At 48.5% G+C, this 18,177-nt stretch overlaps 1 protein-coding gene across 1 annotated transcript in view; it reads left to right on the forward strand.

Moving 5' to 3' along the window:
• The window catches only part of IGDCC3 (immunoglobulin superfamily DCC subclass member 3), a 98,626-nt gene that overhangs the window by 4,720 nt on the left and 75,729 nt on the right, over nucleotides 1–18,177 (forward strand). The window contains exon 2 of the mRNA XM_017830267.1: nucleotides 7,795–8,100. Coding sequence (XP_017685756.1) covers nucleotides 7,795–8,100 — 306 coding nt within the window. The remainder of the gene's footprint in view (nucleotides 1–7,794; nucleotides 8,101–18,177) is intronic.

An 18,177-nucleotide genomic window follows, 5' to 3' on the forward strand; every position in this document is an offset into this window, starting at 1 on the left:
TTTTTTTTTTTTTTTTTTTTTTTTTTTTTTTTTTTTTTTTAATTTCCTGGAGCTCTTTGTTCTGGGTAGTGGACAGCTTTTGTCTGTTATTGCTGAGCCCGGCATTCAAAGGCAGGCATAGGATACGAGAGGCTCCCCGGCTCTGCTCAGTAACAGCCTTGGAATTAAACATCGTCATTTATATTTAAGTAGGCTTAACTTCTAAATTATTGAAGCTATAAGCTTTCACTAATTTCTGCTCTGTATGGCTTTGTTGTGTTTTTTTTCTTTTTTTCCAGATGTAAAAAAAGGATTACTTTCTCCTAAATTGGTGTAATACCCTGTCTTTTTTCTTAATATACACAGAGAGTATCAGGTATCATTTCCCCAATAACACTCAGAGACTGTATGAAATTCAAGCCCACATTTGGGCTTCATCTCTCTTGGGGGGCTCAACAGGAGAATCTTGGGACGTGGTTTTCCCACGTGGTGGAGGCAGCAGCAGGCTGTGAAATGGGGTGGGTGTCTCACAGCCGTATCCTCGTGTACCATGTTTGGGACCTGTGCTGGGGACGAAGCTGATGGGTGTGAGTATGCAGCCAGCTGTGCCCGTGGCACTGAGATGCCTGCTGGGACCATCAGGGTGCCATAATAACTTTGAAAGTTTATAAAGCAAAGTGAGAGAGAGGACAACAGGGCAGGTCGGTCCCCTCCTCATCTGCCCTGCCACTCCTCCCACAGGGCGTAGAAATCCTAAACTAGTCTAATTGCACCTTTTCTTATTACTTATCAGGCTCTGGACCTTGCACAGATCAAGCTCCTATGCTTGCTTAGAAGCTGGCAGAGGGTCTCAGATCCAGGATTACAACCCAATTCCCTGTTCCTCTCCATCCTGCTCATTCCCAGTTTTGGCCCACGTGCCGTCTGCCTGGCATGGGCCAGTAAGGAGCAGCTCAGCAGCAGCACTACTCGGCAGAGAGCTGCAAAACTGCTCCCATTTATGTCTGCAAGTGGAAAGGTTTTTCTCCCTCTTTTCTGTCTGCCTGAACTTTTCTTTCTCCGATTCCCTTGTTTCTGGAGGGTCCTGTGTCACAGTGTGTGAAGTGCTAAGCAGTGATCCCATGCAATGCCAGCCCCTTGCTTCACAAACCCTGGGACTCTGCTCCAAACCCATGGGATGAGCAGACCATGTGCTTCATTTTGCAGCCTGCACCAGATCTGGGACAGAAGATATTTTTTCCCCACTGTATTTCATGCTTTGCACTCCTGGGCTTCTGACCCTGGATATCGTCCTTTTATTTGTCTGACAAAACAATGCAGGAATCCCCTTCTGCAGTTTAAGAATTCCCATTTAAATCAACCGAATAACATTAGGCAGGAAGAGGAATAGTCCATTCAAAATTACTTTGAAATCACAAACTTATTTGAACTTTACAGGAGCTTTTAGTTTTACAGAGTTTAGAAACTAATAAATTATGTAGCAGGGCTCATGAAAATCTACCCGAGTCTGCTTATCCAAAAGAATATCCAACATTTTGGTTTTGCAAGAAAATAAAAATAATTGTTTACACATGTTCAGGAGTCATTGGCAAGCATATAAAACTGATGGTTAAGGAGGTGACCATGTCAATAATTACAGTTTAAGAGAAGAGAGAGGGAAATAGGTGAGAGATGAGGAAAGCACAGAGCACACTGATCTGGCCTTGCTGTTATATCGGGTGTCACTGTTGTATCGTACCCTCCACTTGAGAGCGGCTCCACGTCGGTAATTTAAAACCAGAGTTTCAGACCAGAGTCAAGGATTTGCTGCCTGGCTTTTTTTGTTGTTCTTGCACATGTGATTATGAAGCTGATGGCAAGTCAGGGGATGCGGGTTGTGGCGGGTGGTTCTGCTGGGTTGGGGAGATGCTTTTGCAAAAGGATCGTTGCTGCTGAAACCTGAGAGCACGTGAAAAGGGAGAGAAGAGCTCGTGTTTCAAGGCGCTGGATTTGGAGTGGGCAGGGATCGGTGCAGTGCTCTGCTCCTTGGGAGGAGCGAGGGGATGCTTTCCTGCATCCTTAATTTCAGTGTGGGAGGTGATAAGGCAGAGGGGATGGCAGAGAGGAGGGAGCGCTGGGTTTGCTTTGATATAATTTTGTTTGCTGGACTCAATTAAGAGTTTCAAATGTTTTGATGTGCACAGAAACTTCTCCTCCTCCAGAAACACCTTTCCTTCCTTTTCTTTGCATGCCACCCAGTCCTGCCTGAATGGAAGGACTCAAGCTGAAGTTCAGGGGCTGTGGTTTGGCACTGTGATGCCAAGTTGCCTGTGGCTCTTTTGGCAGCCTTGTGCCATCCTCCCAGCCACCATGTCTCTGATCCACAGGCACCATCACCCACCGTGTGGCCAGTCCATCCCCTGCTGGGTCTGTGCAAGGGGCTGGCTGTGGGGACAGCCACCTACTTCCCTGATGCTTTCCTGCGGGGTCAGGGAATGAAACTGGCTGTTGTCCCGTTCTGCATTAGAGCAGCCTCGGGGGCTGAAGCCTATGGGGACCCCGGCTCTGGCACAGCATTTCCCATCTTGGCCGCTGCCTTTGCTGTGCTCTCCTTTGCTGCACGGTTGTTTCTGCTCCGTGTTTGTGTCGCTGATGCCCTCTGTGGTGAAGCTGTGATCTGGTCAGGGCTGTGAAACACGTGGTGAATGCAAATAACAGCGCATCCTATGCTCGGCTTGCTGCCATGCTCTCGAGATCCTCGCTGTGGATGGAGCTACCGTGGGTAATTAGCTCAGGAAAGGTCTTTGCCCTTTCCAGCTATACCAACAGGTTTTATCCTGCCTTCATCAGGATGGGGGAGCCCGCAAGGGCTCAAAGCTCGTCCTGGAAAGGCTCTTTGTGCTGTGAACGCTTCCAGCTTCCACAGCGTTCAACAAGTGACCTCCTGGGATTTGCCCAGTCCGGTCTCAAACATATGAAAATTATTTGGGGCAACTTCTCCAGCTCTTTGGGCTGCGCTTGCCTTCCTCAGCTAAAATCTGTGTCCCCACTGAGGGCAGTGATCCTGGATGTTTCTGAGTTCTGCATGAGGTAGCTGAGAGGTTGTGTTGTCCCCGACAGAGACCTCCTGCAATTGCTTAACGAGTGGATGTGGTTTATGCTCCCTGATGGAAAAATCGCTTTATATAACCTCCTGTCCTAAAGGAAAGGGAATAAAAAATTCTGAGCTAGTAAACTTTACTGCCAGCAAGATGTGGGGCCTATTACAGCCTATTCTCCTCTTCTTTAAATGTAAATTTTTCTGGATGCCCTAAAGAGCCAATTTGCACTTTACTACAGTGCAGTGCTTTTCTCCTTAGGGTCTGGGTCAGCCTCAAGGAGATTTAAGAGCGCACCAGCTGGATTTTTAGGCTGCCAATTTCATCAGCCTGAACCTTGTTATAATCTGTTGGAGAACATCTTTCAGGTCCATATATCTCTTGCTTCCATATCCTCCCATTTGCAGAAGGATTTGAATAAAAAACAACCCACCGCTGAAAAAAACAGGAGCCATTTTTCATAGGGCTGGCCCAAACTGCACCCAGGTTTTTGGCCCTAATACTAACCTGCATCCCACTATAAAATCCTCTTGTCCTGGGCATCTTCTTTTGGCTTTATTGAAGCAGGACTGGAGTGGTTATCCATGGAGGTGGTAAGACTGGCCATATATGAATGTGCTGTGTTATGCTGGGAACAAACAGAGTAAATCAGGAGGGGGCAAATTTCTGCTCCTGAAAGGCAGTTTGCAGGTGGTGTGATGAGAGAGGAGCTGGGGCTGCCTTGGTCTCCCCACCAGTGCTCCTGATGATGCAGTGCCAGGAAGAGCAGGGTGGACTCAACTGCTCCCACAATATCTCGCCTTGCCACGAGCTCAGCCCCGGCTCTTGGCAGCTCATTTCATCTCTCTGTGATTAATGTTCCCTGTCTAGAACAGGAGTAATAATACGGGCTTCATCTGTCGGGACCGGGTGCTCCCGGGGCAGGGATGGCCCTGCTGGCTGCAGGTCTGGATGGGGTCCAGGAGGATGAGCCAGGATGTGACTGAGGTCCTTGGCAGTGGATGTCACTGCTAATTAGAGCAGTGCGATTAGCTGCTGAGGCACAGGAGGGAAAGCCAAAATCGTGTTTCCCAAATCGAAAAGGACAATGCTAGGGTATGAGCAAGTTCTTTTGAAGCTTTGAATGTGAATCACAGTGTCAAGTAAAAAATAATTAAACTTATTTTTTTTTAAATGTACTTCAAAGTGTCTTTTAAGCTTCCCATTAATTCGAAGTTCTTTCTCTCAGCACTAAATAAATCTCTTGGTTCAAAAGCACAAGTGCTAATTGGTTTCTCTGAGTATGCCTGTCTGCTTGATCAATAGGGGAAGTAGTTTTTGTTAAATATTTGCACATATAGTCACATATTGTATTGCTCAGGGAGATGGTAAATGTTTCTCAAAAGGAGACTTGTAGAGTGAGGATTCCAGTAATTTTCTTATGGCCTTTATGTCAGAGCTAATCAGACTCCCTTCCTCCACCCCTTTGCAGAAAGCAAAGCGGTTTTCCCTCGCGTGCTGCCGGTGTGGAGACGAGCGGGGTTGTTCAGCTGCCTGCCTGACACTCCTGCTCTGACTGCAGACCCTGCCACTGTACTGCAGAGCTCACAGTTTGTGCCTCGAGCAGGGAGTGGCTGGGAGCCATGCTGCCTCGCAGATCCTTTCGGGACTTACCTGGGATGGTGTGTGGGATGAGCTGGGTTTGGATACGAAGCCAGCTGTTGGAGATGGATGGGGCTTTCAAACTCCCTGAGTGAGTGTGCACGGCCTTGGCGATTTCCTCACTGTCTCTCAATTAATTGCACTTTTACTGTTTCCATGTGCTTGCAGACTGCCGTTTACTTCCAACTTTGGAGCATTGTTGCTGTGCCCTGTTGCTGACTGAAGTCAGTTATTTGTGCTGACTGAGTTGGGTCCCTCTCTCCCCTTGCTCCACTGCTTCCTTGCTCTGCCTGTGCTCTCTCTCTGGCCCATCTGAGCTGGTCTCTAGAGCAAACACCAGGAGCCTTCTTGTCTCACCATGGAGATTCCTCTGTGTCTCTGTCCCTTTATCTCTCATCATGAGCATCCCAGGAAGGCAGTGCTCTGTGTTCTGAGTCTACCTTTGTGACAGGTGAAAGACAAAGGTTGGCTTCTACCAAATCCCCAGATGGGATGGGCTTGCTTTTCCATGTGTCTGGTTAGTTGGTCAACTATCCCTGAAGCCCCAGGAAAGAGTCAGTGGGATTTCTTCAAGGTCTAATAAACGTTCCACGAGAAAAGCATAAATTGAGGTAGAATTTGGGTGCTCCTGGACACTGCACAGTGTCTACAGATTACAAACCAGTTGCACATTGTCACACCTCAAGGCACAATTCCGGTCCCAAATACAGCCTGAGGAGATCCCAGGACCAGCCCGTGTCCGTCCCCACTCCGGCATGTGCCTGAGGACACCAGTCCTAATTATGAGTGCCATCACTCCTGCAGCTCCAGCAGCCTGGAGTGAGGATGCAGACCGAATGTTTATGGAGGTAAACATGATTATCTCCAATCACAGACCTTAATGATGGTTGTTATAATGACAGCAGTTGTGGGAAGGGCATGTAATTATGTTGATTCTTCCTTTTATTGTACATATAATAATAAGCTGTTTTATCTTAAGAGTACAGGGGGAAGATGGGGCATTTATTTCATTAGGGATTTTTTCTGATTGCCTGTTAGGCTAAATCCTGAAATTTTCGATCTTTCTGGAGTCAGAAGTCCCCTTCGGTTAAGTGTCAGAATGTGAGGGTCCTTATCCTGCCTAACTGCCAGGAGCACCCACACAGGGAATGGGGCCCCAGCATGGTGTTGAGACTCTGGCCACTTTGCAGAAAAATGCAGAGCATTCAACTAATTTCTTAATTTTCACCAAAAAAAAGAGTAATTGATGGGTTTGTGCTGGCTGCAGTCTGACTTGCTGAGAGGACCCCAGGGCTATCTCATAAAAAAGAAGTCACAGTGAGCGATAGATCACTGAGATGGCTGGAGCTAGCCTGACATTTTAAGACTTAATGGGTTAATAAAGTGTGTGTTTTAGGTGTCTGTCACTAAGTAGGGTTTGTCCATTCCCTGCACACACTCATACCTTGTTGGCAGTACCTTTGGCCTGCCCTGCACTACCACTGCTGCCTTTGTCTGCTCCGTCCATCTGCCTCAGCTCAGGTTGCACTCAATGTTTATCCCCCGTAATCCAATTTAAGTTGCTGTAGAAAGCAATGGGGATTTACGGAAAGAAAGAAAAAAAATCTCACTGGTTTTGCAGAGCAGAAAAGACAGACTTTTTTCCCTTCTCTTTCTTTAGTGTAACTACCTCTTCTCATCTCTGTTATTCTTACCATGCATTAACAGTCTGCCCTCCACCCTGGTTTTGAGCCTAGTGTGGGGGATCCTGTCCTTGGCGGGGTCTGTATGAGGGACAGGCATTACAAAGACTGTGCCGTGGCTGATGTTTGCCAAGAGATATTGCCTTGTGAGTCCCAATTCTGTGAGCAGCTGTGGAGTTGGTCCCCTGGAGCCCATGAAAGAGGGGAGAAGCTGTATCCCAGGTTGGGAAACCACCCATGGAGGGGCTGATGCACAAGTGAACTGTTAGAAAGGCTTTCTCCACACTCAGATGAAATTGTAGTTTTCTTACTCTGCTCTCCTTTAAAAAGAATTGCCTCCATCCTGCGTTTACACCCTTCAGATATCTCTGTGACTGCTGTTTCTTGGTTGCTTTTTATCTCTCATGTCAGCCGATATTTTGGACCCATCTTTAAGCAATAGCTCTATTTCTGTCATCTTCTGTAGCGTCTGATCATGACTATAGGGCAAATTATACCCTCAAAAGGTGTACTGGACCAAGTGAAGCATAACATGCCAAAGACACAGCGTTTAAACGTTCCGTTGGCAAAAGAAGTAAATTAGGACGTATCTGTGTGATGGGAAGCGAGGGTTTGCCTATTGTTGTTACAAATTCTGCAGTAACTTATCTCTCGCGGACATCGTTTAGCGTAATTGCTTTGCAAGAAACCTTTTGTGTGGCTGAGCCAGAACATTGTGCATTTGTATTTCTGTGCTTAACTTGCTCTTCATTAAGGGCTGAATAGCACCATCCTTCGGCTGTTACAGCGTGAGAGAGACCAAAGCGACAGAAGGGCATGGTGTTGTGTGCGAGAGGCAAACAGCCTCCTGCTCTGCCAAGCGGGAGAAGTGTCGGGAAGATGCCGGTGGCAATATGGTCTGAATCGGGAGATGCCGATCCCCCCTTCACCCCCGCCGGCTGTGCTGCAAACGGGTCTGGGGCACGGCGCAGCCCCACTCCGCCTGGTCGCGTGGGGAGAGGGATGGATTTCCAGAACTGGTGTGAACTTCTGCTCCTGGGCTGGGAATGGCTGACACTCTGTGCTTGTGCAATTCTTTTTGTGCAAGAGACAATTTCCGGGGGGGCTATGGAGTGGGACTGGGGTTTGGCAAGCCACTGGACGGGTGTGCCTGGCCATCCCCTTCACTGGAGCCTCCAAAGGCAACCTCAAAGGACCATGCCTGTGGTTACGCCTTTGGAAATTGCACCCCGAGATTTTGAGAGCAAAGCCTTGGGAGGCACAGCATGCCCAAGGATTTGTCGTTTCTCCTAAACACTTGCACCCTGTAGCCCATCCAAAATGTTTCCATCATCCTCCATTTGCTGCAGTAGCAGTTGACTCTTGCTGCTCCTCATGGTCGCGCTGCTGACTCTGTTGTTCTCTCTTCACTTCAGATTTTGGCCATTCCTCCGAACTGGCATTCGTTGTGGAGCCCAGCGATGACATAGCCGTGCAGGAGCAACCCTTGATCCTGTACTGCCAGGTGGAGGGCATCCAGCCCATCACCATCACATGGAGGAAGAACGGTGTGATGATCGTGGACAGTGAGAATGCCTTCATGTTGGCCAACGGGTCGCTCTACGTCTCCCGCTTCCAGAGGGTCCGGGGAGACGGCTCTTCGGACGAGGGCGAGTACGACTGCATGGCACAGAACCACTACGGGCTGGTCGTGAGCCGGAAGGCCAAGATCCAGGCAGCGAGTAAGTGCAAGCAATCCCACAAGGGGCACTGGCTTTGTTGGGAAGCAGGAGGGCAGCGTGGTGGGTGCTGGGTGTTCAGGGAGGGAGGGAGCATTAAAGACAGGGAAGAGAAAATGAACATGGAACTGGTATGGATGTCTGGCTGGTATCTAATCTGTGTAGCTGTCCAAGTGTGAAAGAAGAGCTAATCAGCTTTCTTGGGTAGAAAGCTAAAAACCACCTTCCAGCAGTAAATTCCCTGTGTCGGAGGGATAAGGTACTCTAAACTCACACAGTGAAGTCGTCTGTGGTTTGTGTATCTCCTGTGGTGAGTTTGGAAGCCCCTTTGCTGTGCAGCACAGCTGGGCTCTGCTTGGCAGGCAGTGCTTCCCAAATCATAGGCAAAGACCTTCTGAAGGTCATGGTGTCTTTCATTTTGTTATTTAATGCTGGCAGTGTGGAGGCAGCAAGGTCTTATTTACTACCCGGCGTGGCAACGCCTTTGGGGGCAAGGCTAACAACACCAGACAGATTGTCTGGTGGGGGAGCCCGGAGGAGGAGACAGATGAAAATGTCAGTGAGGGAATGAAATTTAAAGGTGGGGGAGGAAGAATTCCAGGGCAGGCTGTGACTCCAGCCCTGCACACTACCCAGCTTAGCCCCTTACATTGCCCTGGCTGGAGCGGTTGGGTCCTGTTGGGTTTCCTGGTTCTGCCCTGCCAGCTCTGGTTGCTGGTTTGTGTTTATCCCAGGACTGATAGCGGAGCTGGAGGGTCATGATGGTTTCTGTCCCTGTTGTATTGGTGGCCAGCTTTGCTCACAGACTGTAGGCCCCGGGGGTGCAGCCACTGATCTTTTTGCATTCAACCAGGAGTTGCTGCTGGGTATAATTTCTGTGTGAATGTGAGGACAGGTGTCTGGTACAGCCCTGAGCCCTGTCCAAACACTGGTTTGTTAAGTAAGTTCTACTGCAGGTTCTCCGACTTGCATGGGAGATGGCTACTGCTCTTCTTTCAGTGCAAGCCACTTACCACTGCTTCTGTTGCGTTCACAAATCACACCATGACTTTTTTGTGCAAAGCTGGAAAGGTCTACAGCAAAGTCTGGGGCCGAGGTCCCCCATCTGCACTCTCCAAACCGGGGGGCCTTTCGGAGCGCGGCCGCCCGCTCCCCACAGCGCTGGGGCCGGCTGGCAGCCCACCAAGGGAACACTTCAGCCCTTGTGTATAACAATCCCTGAGTGCGTGAAGTGGCCATCTGCAAACCTAGCTTTTCAGGAGTGTAAGAAGTGACGTTGTCCAGGAGCCAAGGGCTTTGGGTCTGTGCCAGATTAGCAGCTGGATCTCAAACTTGTCAGTCTTGTGGTGCTAAACCTTGGAGCACTTTTGGTGAATGGCTCTGGCATTTATAAGCTGGAAGCCAGCTGACACACAAGCACAATGTCAAACTTCTTGGACCTGTAAACAGGAGATGTGAGAGCCAGAGGAATTACCTTTGGGATTGTGGATTGTCAATAAACACTGTTATCTCAGCTCCTGCATCAATATGTATGTGATGTCCTGTGTGTCCCTGAATAGTGTTTCCTTTTGTAGCCATAGTTTCACGTGAATCAAAATGAAAAAGGGATCGTGTTGAAAATGCTCTGGACTCTCTTCTTGCTTCGGGCTTGGTTGCTTGCCAGCCTTCAGAAGAGGTCTGGGTGAAGCTAGCACAAAACAGGGGGCCCCTGGCCTTGATACCACAGGTGCCTGCAGATAATGGGAATAAAACAGGATGTTGTGGGCAAATGTAACCTGCTGCTCAGGGCGAGCTCCCCTGCTGTGCCTGAGCCGAAGGAACATGCACTTACACTCAGGACTCGGCTTAATCGTAGATGAAATCTCCTAAGAATGAATCTTAGTTGTACCCCGAGCCCCCGTGTCTCACGGTGGTTACACACAAGCGACAGTGATTTTCCTTGCCCCAAGTCCCAATAAGCCAGTCAGAGGAGAAGGGTAATTATCCCCATTTGAGAGATGATGGGACCGCTGCATGGAAGGAATGGGTGCTGGCTGCCTGGGAGGGGAAAAATCCCTAGCGCTGAGCAGACCTTGGCGGAGCAGAGTAAATACTGCCAGTGGGTAAAACCTCATCCCAGTGCTGATCTCACCTTCCCTCTGAGCCTGACATCTGAACACAAAAGCAAAGGAGAAATAAAAACCTTTCACAAACAAAAATCTTGAAAGTTGATCAAGGCCGTGCTACTGAGGAATAAAAGAGATCTGACAGAGCAGAGCCCCTCGAGAGCTCTGTTGCACTTTTCGCTGTCTTCAAAGGCAGGCTGTTAGTCTCATATCACCGTTACAGACCCTGGCTTTGTATTATTGCTTGGAATATAATCTTCTTGGCTCGGAGGAATGTACATATTTGCATTCAGGAAATGTGGGCTGGATATCATATTTTTATGTTTCAAATTTACTTCAACGCTTGGCATTGAGTAAAATTTAACTGGAAGAGTATGCTGCTCTCAGCCGCTGCGCGTGCGGCCCTGGTGGGTTCAAGGTGCCGGCAGTTTCCCCACGGGGTGGGCGCTTCTTAAAACCTTCCTCCTTAAAAATTGACTCATTAAATTAATTTAATTAAAATTCAGGGGTATTTCTGTATGTCGTCATTCTTAATGGAAGATACTCAGAGGAGGGAAATGGACCTTGGCTGGTTTGTGGATTGGCAGGTGAGGTGCTAAACACACTGATAATATTTTTGTAGTGTAACCTTCTTTTGAACAAGCACGAGTGTGTAAGAAGCCTACGCGTGACTGAGCTGAGGGAGGCCCTCGGCATTTCCACCCTCTGCCTGACACCCCGGTTGGAATTCTTTCAGTTGCTGTTTCTGTGTCTGTTCAAACCCTGGTGTGTTAGTTTAAAAGGTTGTGGAATGCAACATGTTTTTATAATCTGATCAGGTTATTGAATACAGATCTTTTCTGTCTCCTAATGACAGTTTCATAATTTCGCATGACTCCGAGCTGTCTTAATTAAAATCAGTTTCATAGGCAGAGTGTTCTCTGGAGGCACTGCTTGGCTGTGTTTTTGTGGGTCTCTCTGAGGAGCTGGATTTCCCTTGTGCATGTCAGAAGCTGAGCATGCCTTTGCTCCCTGTGGATGGAGATACCCTGTGGGCAGTAGTACCATCCAGAGTCCACTCCTCTGGAAGGTGGGCTCCCCAAAACACAGCCACCTTTCTTCTCATCACCACCCTTTGCTTAACTTGGCCTGACTTGACTCTGATCGTGTTGTCTCATGGCATTTCCAGCCCTTTTTGCCGATGCTGTAATTTGATGGACCTGGCTCCACATCATCATAAATCACAGCCCAGCCGGTGGAGTAAGACCCATTGATTATATCACTCAATAACAAGCAGTTACCACTAATTGGAAATCACCATCAAACTGGGTATCAGATCAGGCTCTGCACGTACCCAGCCTGAGAGTAGCAATTTTCCCTGTTTGATCTGAGGCTTAAAAAAAAAATCAACAAAAAAAGGAGAGAGGGGGAGTAAGTCGATGGTGCAATTTAGAGCCAAAGAGGTTTCTTGAAGTTTGGTGAAATGGACCTGCCCAGTATTTGAAGTACTGTGGTACCTGATAATAACTCAGGAAGCTTTTCCTGCCAAGCTGCCTGGCTAAGAGAGGAGGTTGCGAATCACAGCGTTGTTAAAGCAGCAAAGATCTTCCCATCGTTTCAGCTCCTCTGCACAGAATATATTCAGGGTTTAACCTGCAGCCCCCTTTCCAGGCTCTGGGGTGGTGGGAAGAGCTGCTGAGCCCAAATAATGGCAGCATTTATAAGAGTGTAGAGACAAGAAGGAAGTCTAAAAGGATTAGGGAGAGACAAAGGGGGCTGATTATTTTATGGGTCACAATACAAGGCATTAGAGTGAGATCACAAAGGGATGTAATTACAAAAGAAGGCCATACTGGGGGGGATCAAACCAGGATTAGAGTGGGAAATGTTTTTACACAGTTTTGTTCCACTCATTATGAAGTTAGCATTTTAAATTAAGGTTTAAATAAGGTGGCACCAAAGTTGTCACCAAGGTATTTCCTGGGCAATGCCACTGTTTGGATGCAGATTGTGAGTCTCAGTTCAAAACACCAAGGCAGACCTTAAACACGTGGATTTGCTGTTGGTTTTTCTTGTGCCTGTACAATATCTGTGTTGTCAGCAGAGCCCTACCTATGGGTTATGCTTGGGACAAGTGAACGTATTTCTGCAGTTGGAAGGGAGATACTTTTGTGATGACTTGTTTTAGTGGTGCAAAACGTGCTGGAGGTAAAGGTGTGCCCTGGTGTCGGTTTATGGTTCTGGAGACATAGTCCTGTTACTTCCAGGAACTTTTAGCTAATGCTTTCTATTTTTATTTTTAAACTGCATTTTATTGCAGTTTAACCCCTAGTGTTACATGCCAAGTTTCCTCCATCCATAAATGAGATTTTTTTTTTCCATGTTGTGGCTCTGCTCCCATTTATTGCTCTTTCTTCTCCAGTGCTGAGCAGAAGGGCTCAGTCCTGATGCCAATGATGTTTCTTTATTGTCTGTGCTTTGAATGCTTATGGTAAGCCCAGAGCAAGTTCTGGGCTTGTAGCAGTGGGTCTCGGGGGAAAAATACCCATGAGGAATTACTAAAGGAAAAAAAAAAAAGAAAGAAAAAGAAATTAAGCAAAGCAGAAAGACTGTGAGAGGTTTCCAGAGGATGGATGTGATGGGTGAGTGGGTTATTTCCCTCCATCAGCTCTTTTGGCTGCCCCTAGGACATGCTGGCTCACGTGATGCTGCCTCTCACATCTGTACTGTAGCAGTGCTTGGCCCTGTGTGCTGCAAAACAAATGTACAAATATCAGAGTCACCAGGGGAAGATTGGAGAGATTTGACTGGGAATTTTAGTAGATTTGCAGGATTAAAAGAGTTTGTCACTTACCACCCACAGCATTTCAGCGTCTGCATGTAGCAGCCAGGATTCATCCTGAGACTTGAGCATATTATAAGACCATATTTCTTTTGGCTGCTCATTTCTTAGCAGTGTGATAGTTATTTAAATATCATCTTGCACTTCTTCGCGAGGCTTCTAACGTGGATGCGCCAACCTCGGCTCCGGCAGCGTTATCTCTCATACAGGGGGGCTGCACTGCAGGCAGTAATGTCACTTAGTCATTTATAGAAAGCTCAGGGGAAATATATCAGAAGAATTTCATTAATGGCAGCACTGTTGAGTTATTTGTCTCAATTAACTCTTGGAGCACAGCTGAGGAAGTTCTGACATCTCCACAGCCACACCTGCAGCACGAGGCAGTTTCTGCCTGCTTTCTTAACACGGGCTGAAGCTCTGGGGAACCTGCACGGGCAGTTCTGTGGGGGCAGCACAGTGCCCAGCCCTATGTGCATTTATCCTGATTATCCTCTGCCTGCTGCTCTGCTCCGGCCTCTCCTCGAAGCATGAGGTTATTTAATTTGTGAGGGCAGGTCTCTGCTACCTTAGTCTTCTTGGCATCATAACCCCCCCTCCCCAATCCCAGTGCTGTCACCTAGAGCAGCTCTTTATCTACCTAATCTCATCTTAGTTTAAGGATTTGTAATGCCACTAGTTATATGTTTTTTTTGCCAGCAGGCTGGGGATAACCTGATGGTTATATACAGGTTTCACTCTCATTTTGCCCTATAGGAGTTCCAGCTGGCTGTGATGTGGCCAATAACATCCATGCACCGACTGTGCCTCAGTTTTCCTTCTCTGAACCCAGGATAGGTTTACTGTCAGTGCCATCATTTGCACACCCCTGTGAACACCTTGGGGGGGCCAAGCTGATGTTTTGTGTTTATCAGGGACCCAGGTTAGCTGGATGTGGTTTTGCTTCCCTGCAAGGGGTGTGCAGTCCTGGGGCCAGGCTAGGGCTCAGGGGAGAGATGGGCTGCTTTTCTGCCACTGTTCATTGGCAAAACCGTGAGTAGGAATCAATTTTTGGAGGCATTTGACCAGAACAGTCTTGATCTATCTGAGTACCCATTGTGACTGGGATTTGAGGACCCTGCTTTGAATGGTTGGGGCCTTTGGGTGCAGTAGGGACATGAGCAAGGGCAGACCTCACAAATCCCTTCATATGGGTGCGTCCCTGCACAAGGGCCAAAGCTGCTTTCCTGGGCTGGCAAGATGGGACCTGGGAGAGATGTTGACCAGAGCTCCTTGATGTCAAGGGGTGCTGGATCCCCACTCCATGCACCTCCTCTTCCACTCCAGTTTTGGCTCTACCCACCATCCCAACCCTGTTGCTGGGAGGGGTGTCTGCTCCCATTCCTCTTAGGCACAGCATATGGTTTTCAGAGAGGTTCTTGCTTTAAACCCAATTTTACAGTTGGGTTGACTGAGGCAAAAGGAGGTCAAACGATTCGCCTGAGGTCACCCAATAAGTGGCTCAGATTAAATCTCAACCCATGACGCTGCCCGTTCCCAGCGCTGGCTGTGCTGGCCAGACCAGATGGCCTTCTGAATGCAGCGTCAAGATCCTCGGCTTTTTCTCTACCTCATTGTTCTCCATTGTGGGCTTCTGAATGCAGGACCTTGAAAAGTGAGAGTCATTTGGATTTGCTGAGTCCAAGTTATTCTGTCTAATGACATGGATTTGCAGGAGAGGGTTTAAACACACTGTTTGCTACAGAGGTTTGAATTTTTTAAAACTCTCTCTGGCTGACCAGCTGAAATTGGTCTCTTACCCTTTCAGCTACCATGTTGCTGGTTCACTGACTGCAGGGCTGCCCTGGCTTTGTATCTGTACACGTTTGTCCGTAGGGCTCTCAGGTCCTGATTCATGGGATAATTCCCCAGCACTGCACACTCTGGTCTGTTTGTGCAGTTTGTGTCTTCCCCCTTAGCTTGGTCCTGGGATTGCACAAGGGGGTCGCAAGGTGGTCCTGGATATACAGTGTTGTGTTTGCCTCTGGGAATCTGCAGACTCTTGTATTAGCTCTGGAAATGCAGATGGGATGCTGATATCTCCCTCCAGATCTGGTGTGTCCTGTGTCCATACATCACCCCTGACCCAGCAGGGGCTACAGGTGAGGTTAAAGCAGAGCATCGGGTATCACAAGATGAGCTCCATCCTTGTTCTCTAAAATAAGGAGCTGCCTGGAAAAGTGCTGCTCTCTTTTGGAAAGCAGGTGTGCAAATCCTTTGGACTTGCAGAGCAGAGACCATCTGCCCATGAAGCAGCAACCCCTGGCTGCCTGGGGCGGGCTGAGGTCCTTGGGCAGTGGGGGGTTCTCCTGCACCCACACATCCTTCTGCATTCTCCCCCGTGGGAGGGCCCACACTCTGACCTTAGCCACTCACATGCCTCAGTAAGTTGGCACCTCTTGAGCATGCCTTGATTAATGGTGTTTTTTTGTCAGTCCTAAGAGGCCCCATTATGTCCCTTTGATGCTGCATTTCGCACTTACCACTGTCACTGAGCTCAATGACTAATTTTCACAGGTCATGGGAGAGGGACAATGGACCAGGCCACATTTGGGAGAAACAAATGAAATTTTGCTGCAACTGAGAGCACTAATTAAGAGTGAGGATCAATTTGGGTGTACAAAAGAGATAGTTTTAGGCTGGTGGTGTGTAAATGAGTGGCGGTGTTGGGGAGCGGAAAAGGTTCAGTGTGTGCATACTTGAGCTGCAGCATTGTACTGTGCTGCATTTCATCGATTCTTCTGTGCTCATTCATCGAGGAAAAACCAAGTGTTTTCCTGCCTGCTGTGCCCGGGAAGGGCAGGGACAGCAAACCTGCCAGATCAAGTCATGGTTGATCCCTGTGAGATGTTTTTGGCCAGGAGCAGGAGACTGTGTTTCTTCAATCTCATTGCTCATCTTTGAGCATGGCACTGCAGGTTGGCTGTTGGCTTTTGAGTACAATGCATGGCACTCCCTGTGTGGGGAGTGTGGGCAGGATGTGTGGGCAGGATGGTGACCATCCTCATCCCAAGCCATAGCTCGCCCTACCAAGGATTGCACTGTTTGCTGAGACTCAGAGGAACACTGATTTGGAAGAGGTGTCAGAGAGGGAAGGGGCACAGTGAACTTCCATCAAGGAGGATGTCATGGATGCAGCAGAAAAGACAAGGAAAAGCTAGGACTACATAAGCTGGATTCATGGCTTCACTGAATATTGCAGAAGTTTGATTCAGGTTAACCCTGAGTCAGGGTTAATATGTGTTTAGGATGAGCTGATTTCAAGTGTCCAGATGCCCAGGCTGTGACAGTTGAAATCAGTTTGCAGATGGTTTTGGTAAAATCATGTCTGTTTTTGATTGGATTTGCCTTGGGCAGAAAGGTAGGAGCATCAGCTGTAGCATCCTTTTGCCAAGACCGTCCTCCAGGGCCTGTGGGGTTCCCATGAAGCAAAGGGTAAATGGATTTGAACCCAAACACATTTATGGTACTGAGCAAATCTCCAAAATGGTCAGGGGGAAACAGCAGTTTCATTTTCCCTGTTGCTTGGTGTTGTTTGCTCACAACCATTTTTTCCCCTGCAGCTCAGCAGAGGATAATGGGACGTTCTGCCTCAGCCCAGGGAGTTGCTCCTGGGCTCTATGTGGTGACATTGCCCTAAATATTCAAGCAATGCAGCCCCATCCCTTTGGTCCCCAGCATGGCAGCTCTGTCCAAGGTGAGGGTGCTTCCCAAGGCACTTTGTTGGCTCGGAGCAGCATCCATGTCCAGCTCACCATAGTTTCCCACGGCAATGTGTAAAGGGGCGGGAGGAAAGTCCTGACTGCATCTTTCATTAGTGATCCTAATGCTCAGGGGGGGAGAGGACAGGCAGGGCCCCAAGGGGGTCAGCTTGAACTCTCTCTCAAAAAAAAGGAGGGGATAGAGAAGAAAAAGTCTTTGCGTGCTTGACTGGCCATTGGAAAGATGACAACAAAAATTATTGTTTTTTTAAAAAAAAAGTTTTTTGATGGCCAAAGAGAAAACAGCTTCCTTGTCCCTTGAGACATCTGTGGGTGCTCTAGACCTTCTCGAGGGCTCAGGCTCTGCAGGCGCCCTGCACCTCTAAATGACAGGGACTGGGCAACATCCTAAATACAGAGCCTGGGATACTCTTAAAGATCCAGACTTGACTGTTTTGGCCAAAGCAGTGGGGTGGTTGATGCCTTGGGAAGCCTGGCTCTGCTACTGCCATCCCACGTGACTTTGGGCAACTCTCCCGGTGCCCTCGTATCTCCAGGAATTGGGGATGGTGGCATTAGTCCTCCCCAGCTCCCCCTATCCCCGGTTTGGGGGTCCATCGCTCGCCAAGGGGGTCTGGGGGGCCCTGACCCTGCTTGAAGCTGTCAGAGCTCGTTATCAGCACGGGCAGCTCCTTCCCACCGCAGTGGGTCTGGGAAGGCCGGTCCCCTCCGGGCACAGTGCTCAGCGCTGATTGCGCCGTGGCTAATGGGGGTTGAGGAGCTGGGGCGCTGCGTGGCCCTCACGGTGCTGCCAGCTGTCCATTTTCATGAGGCTCCTGGCTCTGACTTTTCTGAGACCTTTGAGCTTGTACCCAACCACCTGGGAACCAGCCAGAGGGTTCAGAAGTTCTTTTATGGGAAGACAGAAATCTGTGCATCATATATTTGTATGCAAAAGCCTCTTAGACGAGGCGTTGTAAAAGCCTCTTAGACAAGATGTTTTAAAAGCCAGCATGGCATAGGTGCACAGGAGGTGTTTGTGTTGCTGTGCTGGGTAACGTGTATGAGCCCTTCTGGTTTAAAGTGTGGTTTGCATGCGTTTGAAGCACCTCTGTGATTCACACTGCTGCATCCTGCGGGGAAAACGGGATTTGTTCTCCTACAGCTCCCTGCCCAAGGGGAGCCTGCTTAATTTTTCTTTTACTAAGTTCCCCCAAGAATGAGAGAGTACCTGATCTTCCAAAAGCATTTCCAATGTGCGGAGAAGTCTGGATGACTCACAACTTTTAATTAGCTCTCCTGACCGAGGCAAGGATCCCTCCCTTCCTCCCTCCCTCCCTAACAGAGAGGTGGTGATTAGAATTACAATGAAGATAATCCAAACTGTATGTGTAGGGTTTTCAGTAAGCGGAGAACA

This window comes from Lepidothrix coronata, unplaced genomic scaffold (genome assembly GCF_001604755.1).
Source record: "Lepidothrix coronata isolate B3197 unplaced genomic scaffold, Lepidothrix_coronata-1.0 Scaffold176, whole genome shotgun sequence".
Taxonomy (NCBI): domain Eukaryota; kingdom Metazoa; phylum Chordata; class Aves; order Passeriformes; family Pipridae; genus Lepidothrix; species Lepidothrix coronata.